General features: G+C 42.5%; 1 protein-coding gene across 1 annotated transcript in view; it reads left to right on the top strand.

Annotated features, from left to right (window-relative positions):
* Window positions 1-14,281: 14,281 nt before the first annotated feature.
* The window catches only part of LOC106605304 (uncharacterized), a 42,758-nt gene continuing 36,600 nt past the window's right edge, over window positions 14,282-20,439 (top strand). Inside the window, exon 1 of the mRNA XM_082957473.1 lies at window positions 14,282-15,194. Coding sequence (XP_082813599.1) covers window positions 14,282-15,194 — 913 coding nt within the window. The remainder of the gene's footprint in view (window positions 15,195-20,439) is intronic.

Raw genomic sequence — 20,439 nt, forward strand, 5'->3', positions numbered from 1 at the left:
TCTTGCCTTGTTTCTCAGATTGTTCAGAGCTCTCTGGAAGTCTGTCTCTCTCTTCCCCCCTCTCTCCCTCAATGTGAAAGGCAATACACTTAAACTACTCTCCTCTTTCTCCTCTCCTCTCCTCTCCTCTCCTCTCCTCTTTCTCCTCTCCTCTCCTCTCCTCTCCTCTCCTCTCCTCTCCTCTCCTCTCCTCTCCTCTCCTCTCCTCTCCTCTCCTCTCCTCTCCTCTCCTCTCCTCTCCTCTCCTCTCCTCTCCTCTCCTCTCCTCTACTCTACTCTACTCTACTCTACTCTACTCTACTCTACTCTACTCTACTCTACTCTACTCTACTCTACTCTCCTCTCCTCTCCTCTCCTCTCCTCTCCTCTCCTCTCCCCCTCTTTGTAAGCAACAGTGAAATGCTTCCTTACTGGCCCAACAATGCAGAGAGAAAGAAAATAGATAAATAATAGAAAAGTAAAAATACATAATATTAAAAGTAATAATAAATACGCAATGAGTAATGCTAACTTGGCTATATACACCCGGGGTACCAGAACCGAGTCAATGTGCAGGGAGGGCTACGAGGTAATTGAGGTAGATATGTATATGTACAGAGCCTTCAGAAGGTATTCACACCCCTTGACTTATTCCACATTTTGTTGTGTTACAGCTTGAATTTAAAATGTATTAAATTGTAAATTGAGATGTGTCACTGGCCTACAAACATTACCCCATTATGTCAAAGTGGAATTATGTTCTTAGACATATTAAAACATTTATAAAAAAATGTAAAGCTGAAATGTCTTGAGTCATTCAGTATTCAACCCCTTTGTTTATGGCAAGCCTGAATTAGTTCAGGAGTAAAAATGTGCTTAACATGTCACATAATAAGTTCCATGGACTCACTCTGTATTCAATAATAGCGTTTAACATGATCTTTTGAATGACTGCCTCATCTCTGTACCCCACACATACAATTATCTGTAAGGTCCCTCAGTCGAGCAGTGAATTTCGAACACTGATTCAACCACAAAGACCAGGGATGTTTTCCAATGCCTTGAAAAAAAGGGCACCTATTGTTAGATGCATAAAAAAAGGAAAAAACAAGCAGACATTGAATATCCCTTTGAACATGGTGAAGTTATTAATTACACCTTGGATGGTGTATCAATACACCCAGTACACTACAAAGATACAGGGGTCCTTCCTAACTCAGTTGCCGGAGAGGAAGGAAACCGCCCAGGATTTCACCATCAATCAATCAAATGTATTTATAAAGCCCTTTTTACTTCAGCAGATGTCACAAAGTGCTATACAGAAACCCAGCCTAAAACCCCACTGTGGCCCTGTCAGACGATACCACTGGACAGGACCAACCAGGCAGGCTGAGCATAGCCCACAAAGATCTCCACCACACAAGCTCAAGGGGGCGCAAAACCAGGACAGGAAGATCACGTCACTGACTTAACCCACTCAAGTGACACACCCCTCCTAGGGACGGCATGGAAGAGCACTAGTAAGCCAGTGACTCAGCCCCCGTAATAGGGTCAGAGGCAGAGAATCCCAGTGGAGAGAGGGGAACCGGGCGGTTCATTGCTCCAGTGCCTTGCAGCTCACCTTCACACTCCTGGGCCAGACTACACTCAATCATAGGACCTACTGAAGAGATGAGTCTTCAGTAAATACTTATTGGTTGATAACTAGTCTGCGTCTCTCACATGGATAGGCATACCGTTCCATAAAAATAGAGCTCTATAGGAGAATGACCTGCCTCCAGCTGTTTGCGTAGAAATTCTAGGGACAGTAAGGAGGCCTGCGTCTTGTGACCGTAGCGTACGTGTAGGTATGTATGGCAGGACCAAATCGTAAAGATAGGTAGGAGCAAGCCAGTAATATATTGTAGGTCACATATTTTGGTTCTAGTCAATATTTTAGCAGCCGTGTTTAGCACTAGCTGAAGTTTATTTAGTGTTTTTTATCCGGGTAGCCCGAGAGTAGAGCATTGCTGTAGTTTAATCTAGAAGTGACAAAAACATGGATTTGCTTTTCTGCGTGATTTTTGGACAAAAAGGTTCAGATTCATCTAATGTTACAAAGATTGAAGAAAGCTGTCTTTGAAATATTCTTGATATGTTGATCAAAAGAGAGATCAGGGTCCAGAGTAACGCTGAGGTCCTTCACAGTTTTATTTGAGACAACTGTACAACCATCAAGATTAATTGTCAGATCCAACAGCAGATCTCTTTGTTTCTTCGGACCTAGAACTAGGATCTCTGTTTTGTCCGAGTTTAAAAGTAAAACATTTGCCGCCATCCACTTCCTTATGTCTGAAACACAGGCTTCCAGGGAGGGCAGTTTTGGGGCTTCACCATGTTTCATCAAAATGTACAGCTGTGTGTCGTCCACCCAGCAGTGAAAGTTGACAATGTGTTTCCGAATTAAATCAACAAGAGGTAGAATATATAGTGAAAACAATAGTGGTCCTAAAATGGAACCTTGAGGTACTCCGAATGTTACAATTGATTTGTCAGCGGACAAACCAAGCACTTTCCAACAGATATGATCTAAACCAGGCAAGAATTTATACGTGTAGACCAATTAGGGTTTCCAATCTCTCAAAAAGAATGTGGTGATCAATCATGTCAAAAGCAGCACTAAGGTCTAGGAGCACGAGGACAGATGCAGAGCCTCGGTCTGATGCCATTAAACGGTCATTTACCACCTTCACAAGTGCAGTCTCAGTGCTATGATGGGGTCTAAAATCAGACTGAAGCGTTTCATATATATTGTTTGTCATCAGAAAGGCAGTGAGTTTTCTGCGCAACAGCTTTTTTAATTTTTATTTTAGAGGAGTGGAAGATAAGATATAAGGCCGATAGTTTTTTACATTTCCGGGTCAAGGTTTGGCATTTTCAGGAGAGGCTTTATTACTGCCACTTTTAGTGAGTTTGGTACACATTCAGAGGATAGGGAGCCATTTATTATGTTCAACATAGGCGGGCCAAGCACAGGAAGTAGCTCTTTCAGTAGTTTAGTTGGAATAGGGTCCAGTATGCAGCTTGAAGGTTTAGAGGCTATTACTATTTTAATGAATGAGTCAAGAGATACAGGATAAAAAAAAATCTGTGTCTCCATTGATCATAGGTCCTGGCAGTTCTGTTCAGACTCAGGACAACTGAGCTTTGGAGAAATACGCAGATTCAAAGAGTAGTCCGTAATTTGCTTTCTAATGGTCATTGAAGAAGTTTATGAATTCATCACTGCCGAAGTGAAAGCCATCCTCTCTTGGGAAATGCTGCATTTTAGTTAGCTTTGCGAAAGTATCAAAAATAAATGTAGGATTTTTCTTATTCTCCTCAAATAGGTTGGAAAAATAAGATGATCGAGCAGCAGTGAGAGCTCTTCGATACTGCACGTTACTGTATTTCCAAGCAAGCCGGAAGACTACCAGTTTGGAGGAGCGCTATTTCCGTTCCAATTTTCTGTAAGCTTGCTTCAGGGCTCGGGTATTTTCTGTATACCAGTGAGCTAATTTCTTGTGACAAATGTTTTTTGTTTTTAGGGGTCCGACTGCATTTATGGTATTACTCAAGGTTAAATTTAGATCCTCAGTTAGGTGGTTAACCGATATATGTACTCCGATGTCCTTGGGTATTGGAGGGAGTCTGGAAAGACATCTAGGATTCATTGGGTTGTCCGAGAATTTATAGCACGGCTTTTGATGATCCTTGGTTGGGATCTGAGCAGATTATTTGTTGCGATTGCAAATGAAATAAAATGGGGGTCCGATAGTCCAGGATTATGAGGAAAAACATTTAGATTCAAAATATTTTCCACTGGAAAACTAGATCCAGGGTATGTCTGTGGCAATGAGTAGGTCCGGAGACATGTTGGACAAAACCCACTGACTCGATGATGGCTCCGAAAGCCTTTTGGAGTGGGTCTGTGGACTTTTCCATGTGAATATTAAAGTCACCAAAAATTAGAATATTATCTGCCATGACTACAAGGTCCGATAGGAATTCAGGGAACTCAGTGAGGAACGCTGTATATGGCCCAGGAGGACTGTAAACAGTAGCTATAAAAAGTGATTGAGTAGGCTGCATAGATTTCATAACTAAAATCTCAAATTGAAATTTGCTGTCGTAAATGCTAGCAACACCTCCGCCTTTGCTAGCAACACCTCCGTCACTAGAGTAACCAGCAGGAGAGTCTGTCACCTTCAGCAGGCCAGCCTTGGTCCTGTTTGTGGGTGAGTTCCAGAAAGAGCGCCAATTATCTCAAAATTCGATCTTTTGGGAGGGGCAGAAAACAGTTTTCAACCAGCGTTTGAGTTGTGAGACTCTGCTGTAGGTCTCATCACTCCCCCTAACTGGGAGGGGGCCAGAGACAATTACTCGTCGCCGACACATTTTTTGATCAAATTTTTACAATGCATTGGGAAAGTATTCAGACCCCTTGACTTTTTCCACGTTTTGTTACGTTACAGCCTTATTTTAAAATGTATTAAATCATCCCCCCCCCCATCAATCTACACACAATAGTCCACAATGACAAAGTAAAAAACAGAAATATGACATTTACATAAGTATTCAGACCCTTTACTCAGTACTTTGTTGAAGCACTTTTGGCAGCGATTACAACCTCAAATCTTCTTGGGTATGACGCTGCAAGCTTGGCACACCTGTATTTGGGGAGTTTCTCCCATTCTTCTCTGCAGACCCTCTCAAGCTCTGTCAGGTTGGATGGGTAGTGTCGCTGCACAGCTATTTTCAGGTCTCTCCAGAGATGTTCGATCGCGTTAGCTGTGTGCTTAGGGTCGTTGTCCTGTTGGAAGGTGAACCTTCACCGTAGTCTGAGGTCCTGGAGCAGGTTTTCATCAAGGATATCTCCATACTTTGCTCTGTTCATCTTTCCCTCGATCCTGACTATCTCCCAGTCCCTGCCGCTGAAAAACATCCCCACAGCATGATGCTGCCACCACCATGCTTCACCGTAGAGATGGTGCCAGGTTTCCTCCAGACATGACACTTGGCATTCAGGCCAATGAGTTCAGTCTTGGTTTCATCAGACCAGAGAATCTTGTTTCTCATGGTCTAACAGTCCTTTAGGTGCCTTTTGGAAAACTCCAAGCGGGCTGTCATGTGCCTTTTACTGAGGAGTGGCTTGATTGGTGGAGTGCTGCGGAGATGGTTGTCCTTCTGGAATGTTCTCACATCTCTACAGAGGAACTCTGGATCTCTCTCATAGTGACTATCGGGTTCTTTGTCACCTCCCTGACCAAGGCCCTTCTCCCCCCGATTGCTCAGTTTGGCTGAGCGGCCAGCACTAGGAAGAGTCTTGGTGGTTCCAAACTTCTTCCGTTTAAGAATGATGGAGGACACTGTGTTGTTGGGGCCCTTCAATGCTGAAGAAATGTGTTGGTACCCTTCCCCAGATCTGTGCCTCAACACAATCCTGTCTCGGAGCTCTACGGACGATTCCTTCGACCTCATCGCTTGGTTTTTTCTCTGACATGCATTGTCAACTGTGGGACATTATACAGACAGGTGTGTGACTTTCCAAATCATGTCCAATCAATTGAATTTACCGCAGGTGGACTCCAGTCAAGTTGTAGAAACATTTCAAGGATGATCAATGGAAACATGATGCAATTGAGCTCAATTTTGAGTCTCATAGCAAAGGGTCTGAACACTTAAGTAAATAAGTTATTTCTGTTTTACATTTGAATAAATTTGCAAACATTTCGAAAAACCTGTTTTCGCTTTGTCATTATGGGGTATTGCGTGTAGAAACTGTAGTTTGATGAGGAAAAACATTTATTTAATACATTTTTGAAAAAGGCCGTAACGTAACAAAATGTGGAAAAAGGGAAGAGGTTTGAATACATTCCTACCGAATACACTGTACTGTACATGCTGAAGCTATGATACTGTTGTTGACCTCTGACTGTTTCATCCTAACATTGTTGGTGCCGACGTGGATAACAACAGTTTTAGCTTTAGACAGCACCATCTTCAGATTAGCCTTTACGCCGGTAGCCCTGCCCCCTGGTAAACAGTGTATGATCCCTGGATGATTCTTTTTAAGTCTAATAGTACGGGTAATGGAGTCGCCAATCGCTAGGGTTTTCAATTTCTCCGAGCTAATGGTGGGGTGGAGGACTGGTTGTCACGTCCTGACCAGTAATAGGGGTTATTTGTTATTGTAGTTTGGTCAGGACGTGGCAGAGGGTATTTGTTTTATGTGGTTCGGGGTGGTGGTTTGTTTAGTAGGGTATTTGATTTATGTATTCCGGGGGTTTTTGGGCACTGTTCTAAGTTAGTGTATTTCTATGTTCTGTCTAGTCTTTTGTATTTCTATGTTTTGTTAATTGGGGTTGGACTCTCAATTGGAGGCAGGTGTTTTCTAGTTGCCTCTGATTGAGAGTCCTATATATAGGTGTGTGTTTGTTGAGTACTTTGTGGGAGATTGTTCTGTGTATAGCCTTGTGCCTTACCAGCATGTGATTAGTCGTTATGTTTTCTTTGTGTACGTGTTTGTTTTGGTTCTCCTTCTTGTCCGTTTATAATAAAGAAGATGAGTGCACATTTCCCCGCTGCATTTTGGTCTATATCCGACGACAACCGTTACACTGGTGGAGGAGAGACCTGAGAAGTCTCGGCCTCTGACTCTGACCCGCTGCATAATGGGGAGAACCGGTTGAAAGTTTCTGGCGGCTGAATGAGTGACACTGGTTGAGCATGCCGACATCATTTCCTTCCAGACGCCATGAGAAAATTGTCCGTGCTGCGGGGACTGTGCGGATGGGATTTATACTACTATCTGTACTTACTGGTGGCACAGATGCTGTTTCATCCTTTCCTACACTTAAATTACCCTTGCCTAACGATTTCATCTGGCTTGCAAAATGGCTATCCCCACCATAAGGCGATAGTTCTCCAATGGTGACTTTAAAACAGTTGAAGCGTTTAATGTCTGTGATTAAGAGACATGATGCAGTCACCACTGTGCTTGAAAATATGGAGAGTGTACTCAGTAATGTATTGGGTTATATAGGATTTCTATACAGGACATAAAGTTTATTATTCCGCACAGGTGTCCTTCTTTTTTCCTCTGTCAAGTCGGTTAGTATTATGGAGTAACTAAAACGTTGTTGATTCGCCCAGAGTTTTCTTCTACCAGAGCCATTGGCCTCATGGGAAAATCTTTATTTTTCTCCGGCAACTGAGCTAGGAAGGACGTCTGTATCTTTGTGATAGAGAAGAGGGAGGGATTGAGGGAAGCGAACGAGAGAGGGAGTATGAGTGTAAGAGAGAGGGAGAAAGAGAGAGAAAAAGTTGGTTTTAGTGGGATATAGTGTTCCTTCCTGCTGTGAAGGAACACATTATGCTCTGCTGGAAAGGTAATAATCATCCCTGGAAAGACACACAAGGAGAACGAAAGAAGGGGGTCGTATGTTTGGGTTGTCAGGGTTCTGAGGAGCTCTTACAACTCACACTGTTATCTTACTGACCGAAATAAAATAAAAACACTTGCCTGTGTTTGCATGCAAGTGCACGCTGTGTGTGTGTGTGTGTGTGTGTGTGTGTGTGTGTGTGTGTGTGTGTGTGTGTGTGTGTGTGTGTGTGTGTGTGTGTGTGTGTGTGTGTGTGTGTGTGTGTGTGTGTGTGCTGTATGGAAGCCTTAGCTGCGTGCTCAGACAGGCCAAGGCATTGTGCTCTTCTACCAAAACAGACTTCAAGCTGTCCTTCTGTCACTACAGTATAGATTCTGTAGAGGATGTATATGTGGAGAGATGTCCTTCTGTTACTACAGTATAGATTCTGTAGAGAATGTATATGTCGAGAGATGTCCTTCTGTCACTACAGTATAGAGTCTGTAGAGGATGTATATGTGGAGAGATGTCCTTCTGTCACTACAGTATAGATTCTGTAGAGGATGTATATGTGGAGAGATGTGTTTCTGTCACTACAGTGCAGAGTCTGTAGAGGATGTATATGTGGAGAGATGTCTATTCACCAAAAGTTCTTATTGTTTCTCTAAAGATCTATGATGTCACTTCTTAGGGATAGTGGGCAGTATTTTAACGTCCGGATGAAAATCGTGCCCAAAGTAAACTGCCTGTTACTCAGGCCCAGAAGCTAGGATATGCATATAATTGGTAGATTTGGATAGAAAACACAGGATTCCTCTCTGGGACATGTGGGATGCTAGCATATTGTATTGTATTAATGTATTGCCTCCAAAACCTCTGGTGAAGGAGCACATAATTTACAAAAATACTCATCATAAACGTTGATAAAATTTACAACAGTTATTGAAAGAATTATAGATACACTTCTCCTTAATGCAACCGCTGTGTCAGATTTCAAAATAGCTTTATGGCGAAAGCACATTGTTCAATATTCTGAGTACAGAGCTCAGCCATCAAAGCAAGCTATACAGTTACCCGCCAAGTTCTGGAGTCAACAAAACTCAGAATTAGTATTATAAATCTTCACTTACCTTTGCTGATCTTCGTCGGAATGCACTCCCAGGACTCCCACTTCGACAAGAAATGTTTGTTTTGTTCGATAAACTCAATTTTTATGTCCAAATACCTCCTTTTGTTCGCGCGTTCAGATCACTATCCAAAGGCAAAATGCGCGAGCGCAAAACCAGAGTCGAAAAGTAAAAATGTTCCATTACCGTTCGTAGAAACATGTCAAACGATGGTCCCACTATGGTCCCGTATGGCTCAGTTGGTAGAGCATGGTGTTTGCAACGCCAGGGTTGTAGGTTCAATTCCCACGGGGGACCAGTACAGGAAAAAAAAAAAAAAAGAAATGTATGCATTCACTACTGTAAGTCGCTCTGGATAAGAGCGTCTGCTAAATGACTAAAATGTAAACGATGTTTACAATCAATCCTTAGGGTCTTTTTAACATAAATTTTTGATAATATTCCAACCAGACAATAGCGTATTCATTACAGAGGAAAAAGAAGGAACGGTGCGCCTGCGTGCCCATGCAGTAAACAACTCGTTGGTCCCAGGCTTGAGACAGCTCTTATTCTCTCCTCAGTAACAGTAGAAGCATGAAACAAGGTTCTAAAGACTGTTGACATCTAGTGGAAGCCTTAGGAAGTGCAAAATGACCCCACAGACACTGTAGTTTGGCTAGGCAATCAATTGAAAAACTACAAACCACTTCCTGGTTGGATTTTTTCTCAGGTTTTTGCCTGCCATATGAGTTCTGTATACTCACAGACATCATTCAAACAGTTTTAGAAATTTCAGAGTATTTTCTATCCATATCTACTAATAATATGCATATCCAACCTTCTGGGCCCGAGTAGCAGGCAGTTTCATTTGGGCACGTTATTCATCTGAATTTCCAAATACTGCCCCCTGTCACCAAGAAGTTAAAAACGGTTAAAATAATGTCTGTGAGTATAACAGAACTGATTTGGCAGGCGAAACCCCGTGGACAAACCGTCCAGGGGAAAATAAATTGAGGTCATAGTATTTCCCATTGGTTTTCTATGGGAAGCCCTATTTAATAGGAACCTGGTTGCAGTTCCTATGGCTTCCACTAGATGATGTATTCTACTGTTTGGTGCGCGTGAACTGGAACGCGCTTCATGTTGTTTTTATCCGGTATTGGAAACAGTTTATCCCGTCTTAAATTTTATCGATTATTTACGTTTTAGGATACCTGAGGTTGGAGTAGGAACATTGTTTGAAATGTTTGGACCAAGTTTACAGGTAACTTATTAGATACGTTGTCGTCATGTTGGGCGAGTTGGAACCGGTGTATTTCTGAATCAAACGCGCCAAATAAATGGACATTTTGGGGATATAAAGAAGGACATTATCGAACAAAAGGACCATTTGTGATGATTCTGGGACATTTTGGAGTGCCAACAGAAGATCTTCTTATTATATCGTTATTTCTGACTTTTGTGTCGCCACCTGCCTGGTTGAAAATTATTTTCATGTGTTTGTATGCGGGGCGCTGTCCTCAGATTATCGCATGGTCTTCTTTCGCCATAAAGCCTTTTTGAAATCTGACACTGCGGCTGGATTAACAAGAAGTTAAGCTTTATTTTGATGTATTACACTTATATTTTCGTGAATGTTGAATATTGATATTTCTGTAGTTTGAATTTGGTGCTCTGCAATTTCACTGGATGTTGTCAACGATCCCGCCGGGATGGCGCGCAGGGATCACTAACAGGTTAACTTGTAACAACACTGAAAGTAAAGCCTGAAGACTGCATACCCAGGACACACACACACACACATATGCACACACACACACGCACACACACAGACACACACACGCTCAGCTATCAAAGTTTAGAGATGAACCAGGTGTTTGACTGTAAGGTCACTGCTCTTGACCCTGACCAGAACATAGTCCTTCACTATGGTAACGTGCGTCTGTGTGTGTGTGTGTGTGTGTGTGTGTGTGTGTGTGTGTGTGTGTGTGTGTGTGTGTGTGTGTGTGTGTGTGTGTGTGTGTGTGTGTGTGTGTGTGTGTGTCAGTAGTTCTAATATTGTAATGGTGTAGTATCAGTAGTTCTGTAATGGTGTAGTATCAGTAGTTCTGTAATGGTGTAGTATCAGTAGTTCTGTAATGGTGTAGTATCAGTAGTTCTGATATTGTAATGGTGTAGTATCAGTAGTTCTGTAATGGTGTAGTATCAGTAGTTCTGTAATGGTGTAGTATCAGTAGTTCTGATATTGTAATGGTGTAGTATCAGTAGTTCTGTAATGGTGTAGTATCAGTAGTTCTGTAATGGTGTAGTATCAGTAGTTCTGTAATGGTGTAGTATCAGTAGTTCTGTAATGGTGTAGTATCAGTAGTTATAATATTGTAATGGTGTAGTATCAGTAGTTATAATATTGTAATGGTGTAGTATCAGTAGTTCTGTAATGGTGTAGTATCAGTAGTTCTGTAATGGTGTAGTATCAGTAGTTCTGTAATGGTGTAGTATCAGTAGTTCTGTAATGGTGTAGTATCAGTAGCTCTAATATTGTAATGGTGTAGTATCGGTAGTTCTAATATTGTAATGGTGTAGTATCAGTAGTTCTGTAATGGTGTAGTATCAGTAGTTCTGTAATGGTGTAGTATCAGTAGTTATAATATTGTAATGGTGTAGTATCAGTAGTTATAATATTGTAATGGTGTAGTATCAGTAGTTCTGTAATGGTGTAGTATCAGTAGTTCTGTAATGGTGTAGTATCAGTAGTTCTGTAATGGTGTAGTATCAGTAGTTATAATATTGTAATGGTGTAGTATCAGTAGTTCTATAATGGTGTAGTATCAGTAGTTCTGTAATGGTGTAGTATCAGTAGTTCTGTAATGGTGTAGTATCAGTAGTTGTGTAATGGTGTAGTATCAGTAGTTCTGATATTGTAATGGTGTAGTATCAGTAGTTCTGTAATGGTGTAGTATCAGTAGTTATAATATTGTAATGGTGTAGTATCAGTAGTTCTGTAATGGTGTAGTATCAGTAGTTCTGTAATGGTGTAGTATCAGTAGCTCTAATATTGTAATGGTGTAGTATCAGTAGTTATAATATTGTAATGGTGTAGTATCAGTAGTTCTGTAATGGTGTAGTATCAGTAGTTCTGTAATGGTGTAGTATCAGTAGTTCTAATATTGTAATGGTGTAGTATCAGTAGTTCTGTAATGGTGTAGTATCAGTAGTTATAATATTGTAATGGTGTAGTATCAGTAGTTCTAATATTGTAATGGTGTAGTATCAGTAGTTATAATATTGTAATGGTGTAGTATCAGTAGTTCTGTAATGGTGTAGTATCAGTAGTTATAATATTGTAATGGTGTAGTATCAGTAGTTCTAATATTGTAATGGTGTAGTATCAGTAGTTATAATATTGTAATGGTGTAGTATCAGTAGTTCTGTAATGGTGTAGTATCAGTAGTTATAATATTGTAATGGTGTAGTATCAGTAGTTATAATATTGTAATGGTGCAGTATCAGTAGTTCTGTAATGGTGTAGTATCAGTAGTTCTGTAATGGTGTAGTATCAGTAGTTCTGTAATGGTGTAGTATCAGTAGTTATAATATTGTAATGGTGTAGTATCAGTAGTTCTGTAATGGTGTAGTATCAGTAGTTCTGTAATGGTGTAGTATCAGTAGTTCTGATATTGTAATGGTGTAGTATCAGTAGTTCTGTAATGGTGTAGTATCAGTAGTTCTGTAATGGTGTAGTATCAGTAGTTATAATATTGTAATGGTGTAGTATCAGTAGTTCTGTAATGGTGTAGTATCAGTAGTTATAATATTGTAATGGTGTAGTATCAGTAGTTCTAATATTGTAATGGTGTAGTATCAGTAGTTATAATATTGTAATGGTGTAGTATCAGTAGTTCTGTAATGGTGTAGTATCAGTAGTTATAATATTGTAATGGTGTAGTATCAGTAGTTCTAATATTGTAATGGTGTAGTATCAGTAGTTATAATATTGTAATGGTGTAGTATCAGTAGTTCTGTAATGGTGTAGTATCAGTAGTTATAATATTGTAATGGTGTAGTATCAGTAGTTATAATATTGTAATGGTGCAGTATCAGTAGTTCTGTAATGGTGTAGTATCAGTAGTTCTGTAATGGTGTAGTATCAGTAGTTCTGTAATGGTGTAGTATCAGTAGTTCTGTAATGGTGTAGTATCAGTAGTTATAATATTGTAATGGTGTAGTATCAGTAGTTCTGTAATGGTGTAGTATCAGTAGTTCTGTAATGGTGTAGTATCAGTAGTTCTGATATTGTAATGGTGTAGTATCAGTAGTTATGTAATGGTGTAGTATCAGTAGTTCTGTAATGGTGTAGTATCAGTAGTTCTGTAATGGTGTAGTATCAGCAGTTATAATATTGTAATGGTGTAGGGGGGGGGGGTTCCAGGGCCGTACCATACCATAAAGTCATTCCATACATCATTTAACTCTTATATAACATTACTTCATTTAAAAAAAAATAAAAAATTAACCACTTATATTGGTTTGCACGAAAACTGCCTCCAGACTTCCATTCATTGGTATGTTTTACCTTTATATGAGTCCCGTGACACTTGTCGGGGTTGTAGGTCAAACTGTTCAGGTGCTCCTGACGTTTTCGTGAGAAGACCGATAATTGGTATTTCTCCTGGTCTGACAAACAGTGCTTGTTGCTTTTCCACTTTCCACTGCAGATGCGGAAGTGCGACATAAACTGATGTGTTGGATTGAGACACAGCCCGTACAACCCCCCCAGATATCTCTAGTTTAAACTGACCAATTTTTTTCTGAGATTTATGCATCAGTGCGTCAATAGACTCTAGGGGGGGGGGGGTTTCTCATTGAAAGCCAGTCTTAGAAGCGGTAGATCTGTTCTACGTTCACTATGCTTCTCGTTTCATTTTTACATCTTTTACTTTCGGCTTTTGTACACCAGCTTCAAACAGCTGAAAATAATATCTTTTTGGGGTTATGGAAAATATATTTCACAGCTGTTTAGATGGTACAATGGTTGTCCACACTAGACTTCCTTTTTTTGTCACATGAACTGAAGTTAAGTGAACTATTAGGATTTTTGCAACCAGGAAATGGCAGAGAGATTTCTGCATAGTGCTCCTTTAATGTTATCTTTAATGACCTTTATAGAGTGTGTGTGTGTGTGTGTGTGTGTGTGTGTGTGTGTGTGTGTGTGTGTGTGTGGTGTGTGTGTGTGTGTGGGTGTGTGTGTGTGTGTGTGTGTGTGTGTGTGTGTGTGTGTGTGTGTGTGTGTGTGTGTGTGGTCTGTAAAACATCAGTAATTACCTGTACCATGTTGACCATATGTGAGGCCGGCCTTCTTCAGGATAATCCTAGTTAAGAGATTAGTGAGAGAGAATGAGGGGGTAGATGGAAGAAAGAGAGAGGGAGAGAGGAAATGAGAGAGTCAATGCAGGGACACACCGTACCGTCTCAGGGGTCTACTGTTTGTGTACGAATCCACTACACGATATAGATCTGGACTGTACTCTCTCTACTAGCTTTTCACTATGGTCCTTCCCAACTTCGAGGACAGCTGACATTACAACTCTTTGAAACTTGTTGAGAAGCCACTGTTGTAGGGACTCTGGAAGACTTGGAGAAGCCCAGCCTCTTCAGACCAGACTTGATGGGAACAAACTGTTTGGAAAGAGAGGATGACGGGCTACATGAACTTCAAGAACGATTAATCGCACAGGAGAGAGCGAGAGACAAAGGGAGAGAGGAAGAGAGCGAGAGACAAAGGGAGAGAGGAAGAGAGCGAGAGACAGAGAGAGGATGATAGCGTACGTGGACTGTCTGTCCCCTGAGCTGGTGGGGGGAGGCGGCGTGAGGGTGGGTGCTCGATGCTGGAAAGGTGGGTACAGCGAGGATGAGGATGAGTTGCTTCCTCTCTGCTCGAAAGATGTCCGAAAGATGCCCTCCCTGCAGCCCAAGAACGAGGGCAGTTTGAGACGTCGTCTGCTCACCTCCAAGATCCACCAGCAACGAGACGGATTGTGGGCTCCCAGGCCTCTTGCCCAGGGTCTCCCAGACAACCAAGGCCTCCAGGGGACGCTACACAGACAGGACTACCCTGGCCCCCAGCCCCAGGCCAAACCCAGCCCCTCTGGCCTTATGATCCACCACCTAGCAGGCTACTCGTCACAAGGCTCCCAGCAACATAGGCACAACGCAGGCTACTCCCTGACCCAGCTACAGAGGACCAGCTATTCTCCCCCAACCCCCGATCCCCATCCTGGGTGCAGCTTTCCCCTACCACCTCCTTCTCCTCCAGGAGCAGCCAGCTGCAGCCGCACTTCAACCCCAGGCTACCCCAACTCTAACCCAGGATACTGTAACCCAGGATACTGTAACCCAGGATACTGTAACCCAGGATACTGTAACACAGCCTACACCACAAGGCCCAGCAGCAGCTCTAACCCAGGACACCACAACACTGCACAAGGACCCAGCAACCCTTCCCCAGGACAGGGTTACGACTCTACCTCCTCCACACCAGGACCCAGCTACAGCTCTACCTTAGGGTTAGCTCCCCAGCCCCAGCCCCAGCCCCAGCCCCAGCCCAGCCTCCACTCTAACCTGCCCCAGCAGAGAAAGAGCTTCTCTCCCTTCAACCTGCTCAGACGGCGCAGCTACAACTCCAGCCAGATCCCCTTCTCACATACCCCCCAAAGCCAAGACTGGAGAGGTACGCAGAGCTATTTATTTATCAGTTCTGGGTTTAGTGCAACAATGGTTTTTGGATGCAAAAGATGCATTCTACTGTAAAGTAGGAGCGTATGAGCTGAACGTTAGGAATATATTATAGAAAACTCACCCCTACCTGGGAGAGTCCAGATTAGCTTTGACACAGCTCTGACCTGGTTAGCTCTAACTCCCGCTATCTGTTTTTATCTGTCTATTTTGTTTATCTCTCTTTCTCTCTCTCTCTGTCTCTCTGTCTCTCGTCTCTCTCTCTCTCTCTCTCTCTCTCTCTCTCTCTCTCTCTCTCTCTCTCACACAGAGGCAGATACAGGGACAGAAACAGAAACAGGGACAGAGACAGATACCGAGACAGGGACAAGGACAAGGACAGGGAGAGAGACAGATAGGGACAGGGACAGATTCCGGGACAGGGACAGATACCGGGACAGGGGCAATAAATGAGACAGGGACAGGGACAGAGACAAGGGCAGAGACAGAGACAGGGACAGAGAGAGAGAGAGACAGATAGGGACAGGGACAGATTCCGGGACAGGGACAGATACCGGGACAGGGGCAATAAATGAGACAGGGACAGAGACAAGGGCAGAGACAGAGACAGGGACAGCGACAGAGACAGATACCAAGACAGGGACAGAGACAGGGACAGAAAAAGAGACAGATACCGAGACAGGGACAGAGACAGATACTGAGACAGGGACAGGGACAGATACCGAGACAGAGACAGAGAAAGAGAATGAGACAGGGACAGCGACAGAGACAGATACTGAGACAGGGACATGGACATGGACAGAGACAGGTACAGGGACAGAGACAAGGACAGCGACAGAGACAGATACTGAGACAGGGACATGGACATGGACAGAGACAGGTACAGGGACAGAGACAAGGACAGGGACAGAGACAGAGAATCAGACAGGGACAGAGACAGATACTGAGACAGAGACAGGTACAGTGACAGGGACAGAGACAAGGACAGGGACAGAGACAGAGAATGAGACAGGGACCGAGACAGATACTGAGACAGGGACAGGGACAGAGACAGACAGGGACAGGAACAGATACCGAGACAGAGACAGGGACAGACAGGGACAGAAAGAGACAGGGATACAGACAGAGACAGAGACAGGGACAAGGACGGGGACAGGGACAGAGACAGGGACAGAGACAGGGACAGAGACAGATACCGAGACAGGTACCGAGACAGGGACCGAGACAGATATCGAGACAGGGACAGAGACAGTGACAGTGACATGGCTATGGACAGAGACAGAGACAGGGACAGAGACAGATACTGAGACAGGGATAGGGACAGAGACAGACAGGGACAGATACCAAGACAGGGACAGAGACAGGGACAGAAACAAGGACAGGGACAGAGACAGAGAATGAGACAGGGACAGAGATAGATACCGAGACAGAGACAGGTACAGTGACAGGGACAGAGACAAGGACAGGGACAGAGACAGAGAATGAGACAGGGACCGAGACAGATACTGAGACAGGGACAGGGACAGGGACAGGAACAGATACCGAGACAGAGACAGGGACAGACAGGGACAGAAAGAGACAGGGATACAGACAGAGACAGAGACAGGGACAAGGACGGGGACAGGGACAGAGACAGGGACAGAGACAGGGAGAGATACAGAGACAGGGACAGAGACAGGGACAGAGACAGGGAGAGATACCGAGACAGGGACCGAGACAGGGACAGAGACAGTGACAGTGACAGGGCTATGGACAGAGACAGGGACAGAGACAGATACTGAGACAGGGATAGGGACAGAGACAGACAGGGACAGATACCAAGACAGGGACAGAGACAGGGACAGAAACAAGGACAGGGACAGAGAATGAGACAGGGACAGAGACAGGGACAGAGACAGAGAATGAGACAGACACAGAGAATGAGACAGGGATAGGGACAGAGACAGAGACAGAGAATGAGACAGGGATAGGGACAGAGACAGAGACAGAGAATGAGACAGGGATATGGACAGAGACAGAGAATGAGACAGAGACAGAGAATGAGACAGGGATAGGGACAGAGACAGAGACAGAGACTGAGACAGGGACATGTTTGGGTAATCTAGATCAGGGGTTCCCAAATGTTTTCACTCGGGGCCCCCCCCTTCCAGCGTTGGGGTACATCCAGCACCCCGCCAGGTCTATTTCTATAGATACAAGCACTATTCACGACACAAACTGTTCACACATCTCTTGCTGCAGAATTTTGCAGCTTATTTCCTGCAATTCAACACATTTTGTCGTTGGGTGCAAAGAAAATGTTGCATTTTTAAAGTACATTTCATTACAATTCTATACATTTTATCATATCTATTGTGTATTCATGTGATATTTTAATGACAGAAAAATGACAACAATATCTATGGGCTAGTTGATCTGGACCTTTCTGACAAGTTATAAATATCTCTCTAAGGTAAACAATAACTGACATGACAAGAGGAACTGATGAGGCAATACCCAATTTAGAAATGTCACCTTCTGCATTCTAATATTACAACTTTCGAGAGTAAGTTTAAAAGCCCGGACTGCTGACCCCACAGTGGGGGGAAGAGGAAGGAGGTTTTTGATCTAGATTAAACTGTACGATGATGACACAGAGGTTGAACCTTTTAAACACACACTCTGTTTGATTGGTTACGTCGCCGTGTATGAAAGGTCTGAAAACGTCTGACAAATATTGATTATTTTCATGTCAACTATTATAGGCGTAAATGGTGATGTTCTAACATAGTGTGTCTGTGTGTACACTTGAGTGTACAAAACATTAGGAACACCTTCCTCATATTGGAGTTGCTCCACCTTGTCTCAATTGACTCAAGGCTTAAACCTTCTTTAACCTGTCTCCTTCCCTTCAATCTGCACTGATTGAAATGGATTTAACAAGGGACCTCAACAAGAGATCATAGAGTTCACCCGAATTCACCTGGTCAGTCTATGTCATGGAAAGAGCAGGTGTTCTTAATGTTTTGAACACTCGGTGTATGTGAGTGACTACGGTACTGAATGCATCATGTCTCCTACTGAACCAACGTCCTCAAACTAGGAGCAGTCCACACACACACACACACACACACACACGCACACACACCGGAGGGTTTTAGTGTGTACCGCTGTAGGTCCATACGGTGATAATGGTAAACAGTGCTAATTCTGGTAATGAGGTTAAGTTGTGAAAAACAGGCTTTAGTTTCCAACAGCTGCTGTCTCTCAGATACACACACAGTCAGTCTGCTACCACTAACTGACCTGTTATAGACCAGACACAGCACAGAGATGCTAACAATGCTAGTAATGCTAATTCTAATGGATTTTCATTACGATAATGCTATTGATGCTAACTCCTATTGCACTAATAATGATTATTCTAACTCCTCTGGCACTAATAATGATGATGCTACTGATGCTAATGCCTATGGCACTAATAATGATGATGCTAGTGATGCTAACTCCTAATGCACTAATAATGATGATGCTAGTGATACTAAATCCTGTGGCTCGAATAATGATGATGCTACTGATGCTAACGCCTATGGCTCTAATAATGATGATGCTAGTGATGCTAACTCCTATTGCACTAATAATGATGATGCTAGTGATGCTAACTCCAAATGCACTAATAATGATGATGCTAATGATGCTAAATCCTATGGCTCGAATAATGATGATGCTACTGTTACTAATGCCTATGGCTCTAATAATGATGATGCTAGTGATGCAAACTCCTATTGCACTAATAATGATGATGCTAGTGATGCTAACTCCTATGGCTCTAATAATGATGATGCTAGTGATGTTAACTCCTATTGCACTAATAATGATGATGCGAGTGATGCTAACTCCTATGGCTCTAATAATGATGATGCTAGTAATGCTAACTCCTATGGCTCTAAAAATGATGATGCTAGTGATGCTAACTCCTATTGCACTAATAATGATGATGCTAGTGATGCTAACTCACCCAAACTACCTACCTCATCCCCATATTGTTTTTATTTACTTTGCTGCTCTTTTGCACACCAGTATCACTACTTACACACCATCATCTGCTCATCATCAGCTGCTCATCTATCACTCCAGTGCTAAATTCTAATTACCTCGCTACTATGGCCTATTTATTGCCTTACCTCCTAATGCCATTTGCACACACTGTATATAGACTTTCTTTTTTTTCTATTGTGTTATTGACTGTACGCTTGTTTATTCCATGTAACTCTGTGTTGTTGTTTCTGTCGCACTGCTTTGCTTTATCTTGGCCAGGTCGCAGTTGTAAATGAGAACTTGTTCTCAACTAGCTTACCTGGTTAAATAAAGGTGAAAAAAATAAAATAATAATAATAATGATGATGCTAGTGATGCTAACTGCTATGGCACTAATAATGATGATGCTAGTGATGCTAACTGCTATGGCACTAATAATGATGATGCTAGTGATGCTAACTGCTATGGCACTAATAATGATGATGCTAGTGATGCTAACTGCTATGGCACTAATAATGATGATGCTAGTGATGCTAACTGCTATGGGACTAATAATGATGATGCTCGTGATGCTAACTGCTATGGCACTAATAATGACGATGCTAGTGATGCTAACTGCTATGCCTCTGCTACTGATGCTATAGTTCTAGTAATGATGACGATATTAATCCTACAGTGTCTTTCATTGACACTACTAGTGATGAAGCTACAGGAAACGATACTGTAATGTTATAACCCGTTATAGCAGGCAGAACATTTCTGTTATTCTAAAAATTACTCTATCCTCATCCCAGTAAGTGAACACATTTATAACATGATTAAAACCGGTGTCCTAGTTACAGTAACTGGCACACTTAAGCTTGGCCTAAGGTGTGTTTGTATCAAATAAAATCTAATCAAATCTAAGTTTATTGGTCGCGTACACAGTTTAGCAGATGTTGCAGCAGGTGTAGAGAAATGCTTGAAGTGTTACCAGCTCCTAAGAATGCAGTAAAATGTTGACAAAGTACACGAAAAAGGTTGGATCAAATTCAATGAACAATGTGTGTGTGTGTGTGTGTGTGTGTGTGTGTGTGTGTGTGTGTGTGTGTGTGTGTGTGTGTGTGTGTGTGTGTGTGTGTGTGTGTGTGTGTGTGTGTGTGTGTGTGTGTGTGTGTGTCTAATGTATCTGAAGACTTCCAGCTTTCATAGTCTCAAGTTAGAATTAGACATTCATCCATGTT

The sequence above is a fragment of the Salmo salar genome, chromosome 01 (assembly GCF_965601325.2).
Source record: "Salmo salar chromosome 01, fSalSal1, whole genome shotgun sequence".
Classification (NCBI taxonomy): domain Eukaryota; kingdom Metazoa; phylum Chordata; class Actinopteri; order Salmoniformes; family Salmonidae; genus Salmo; species Salmo salar.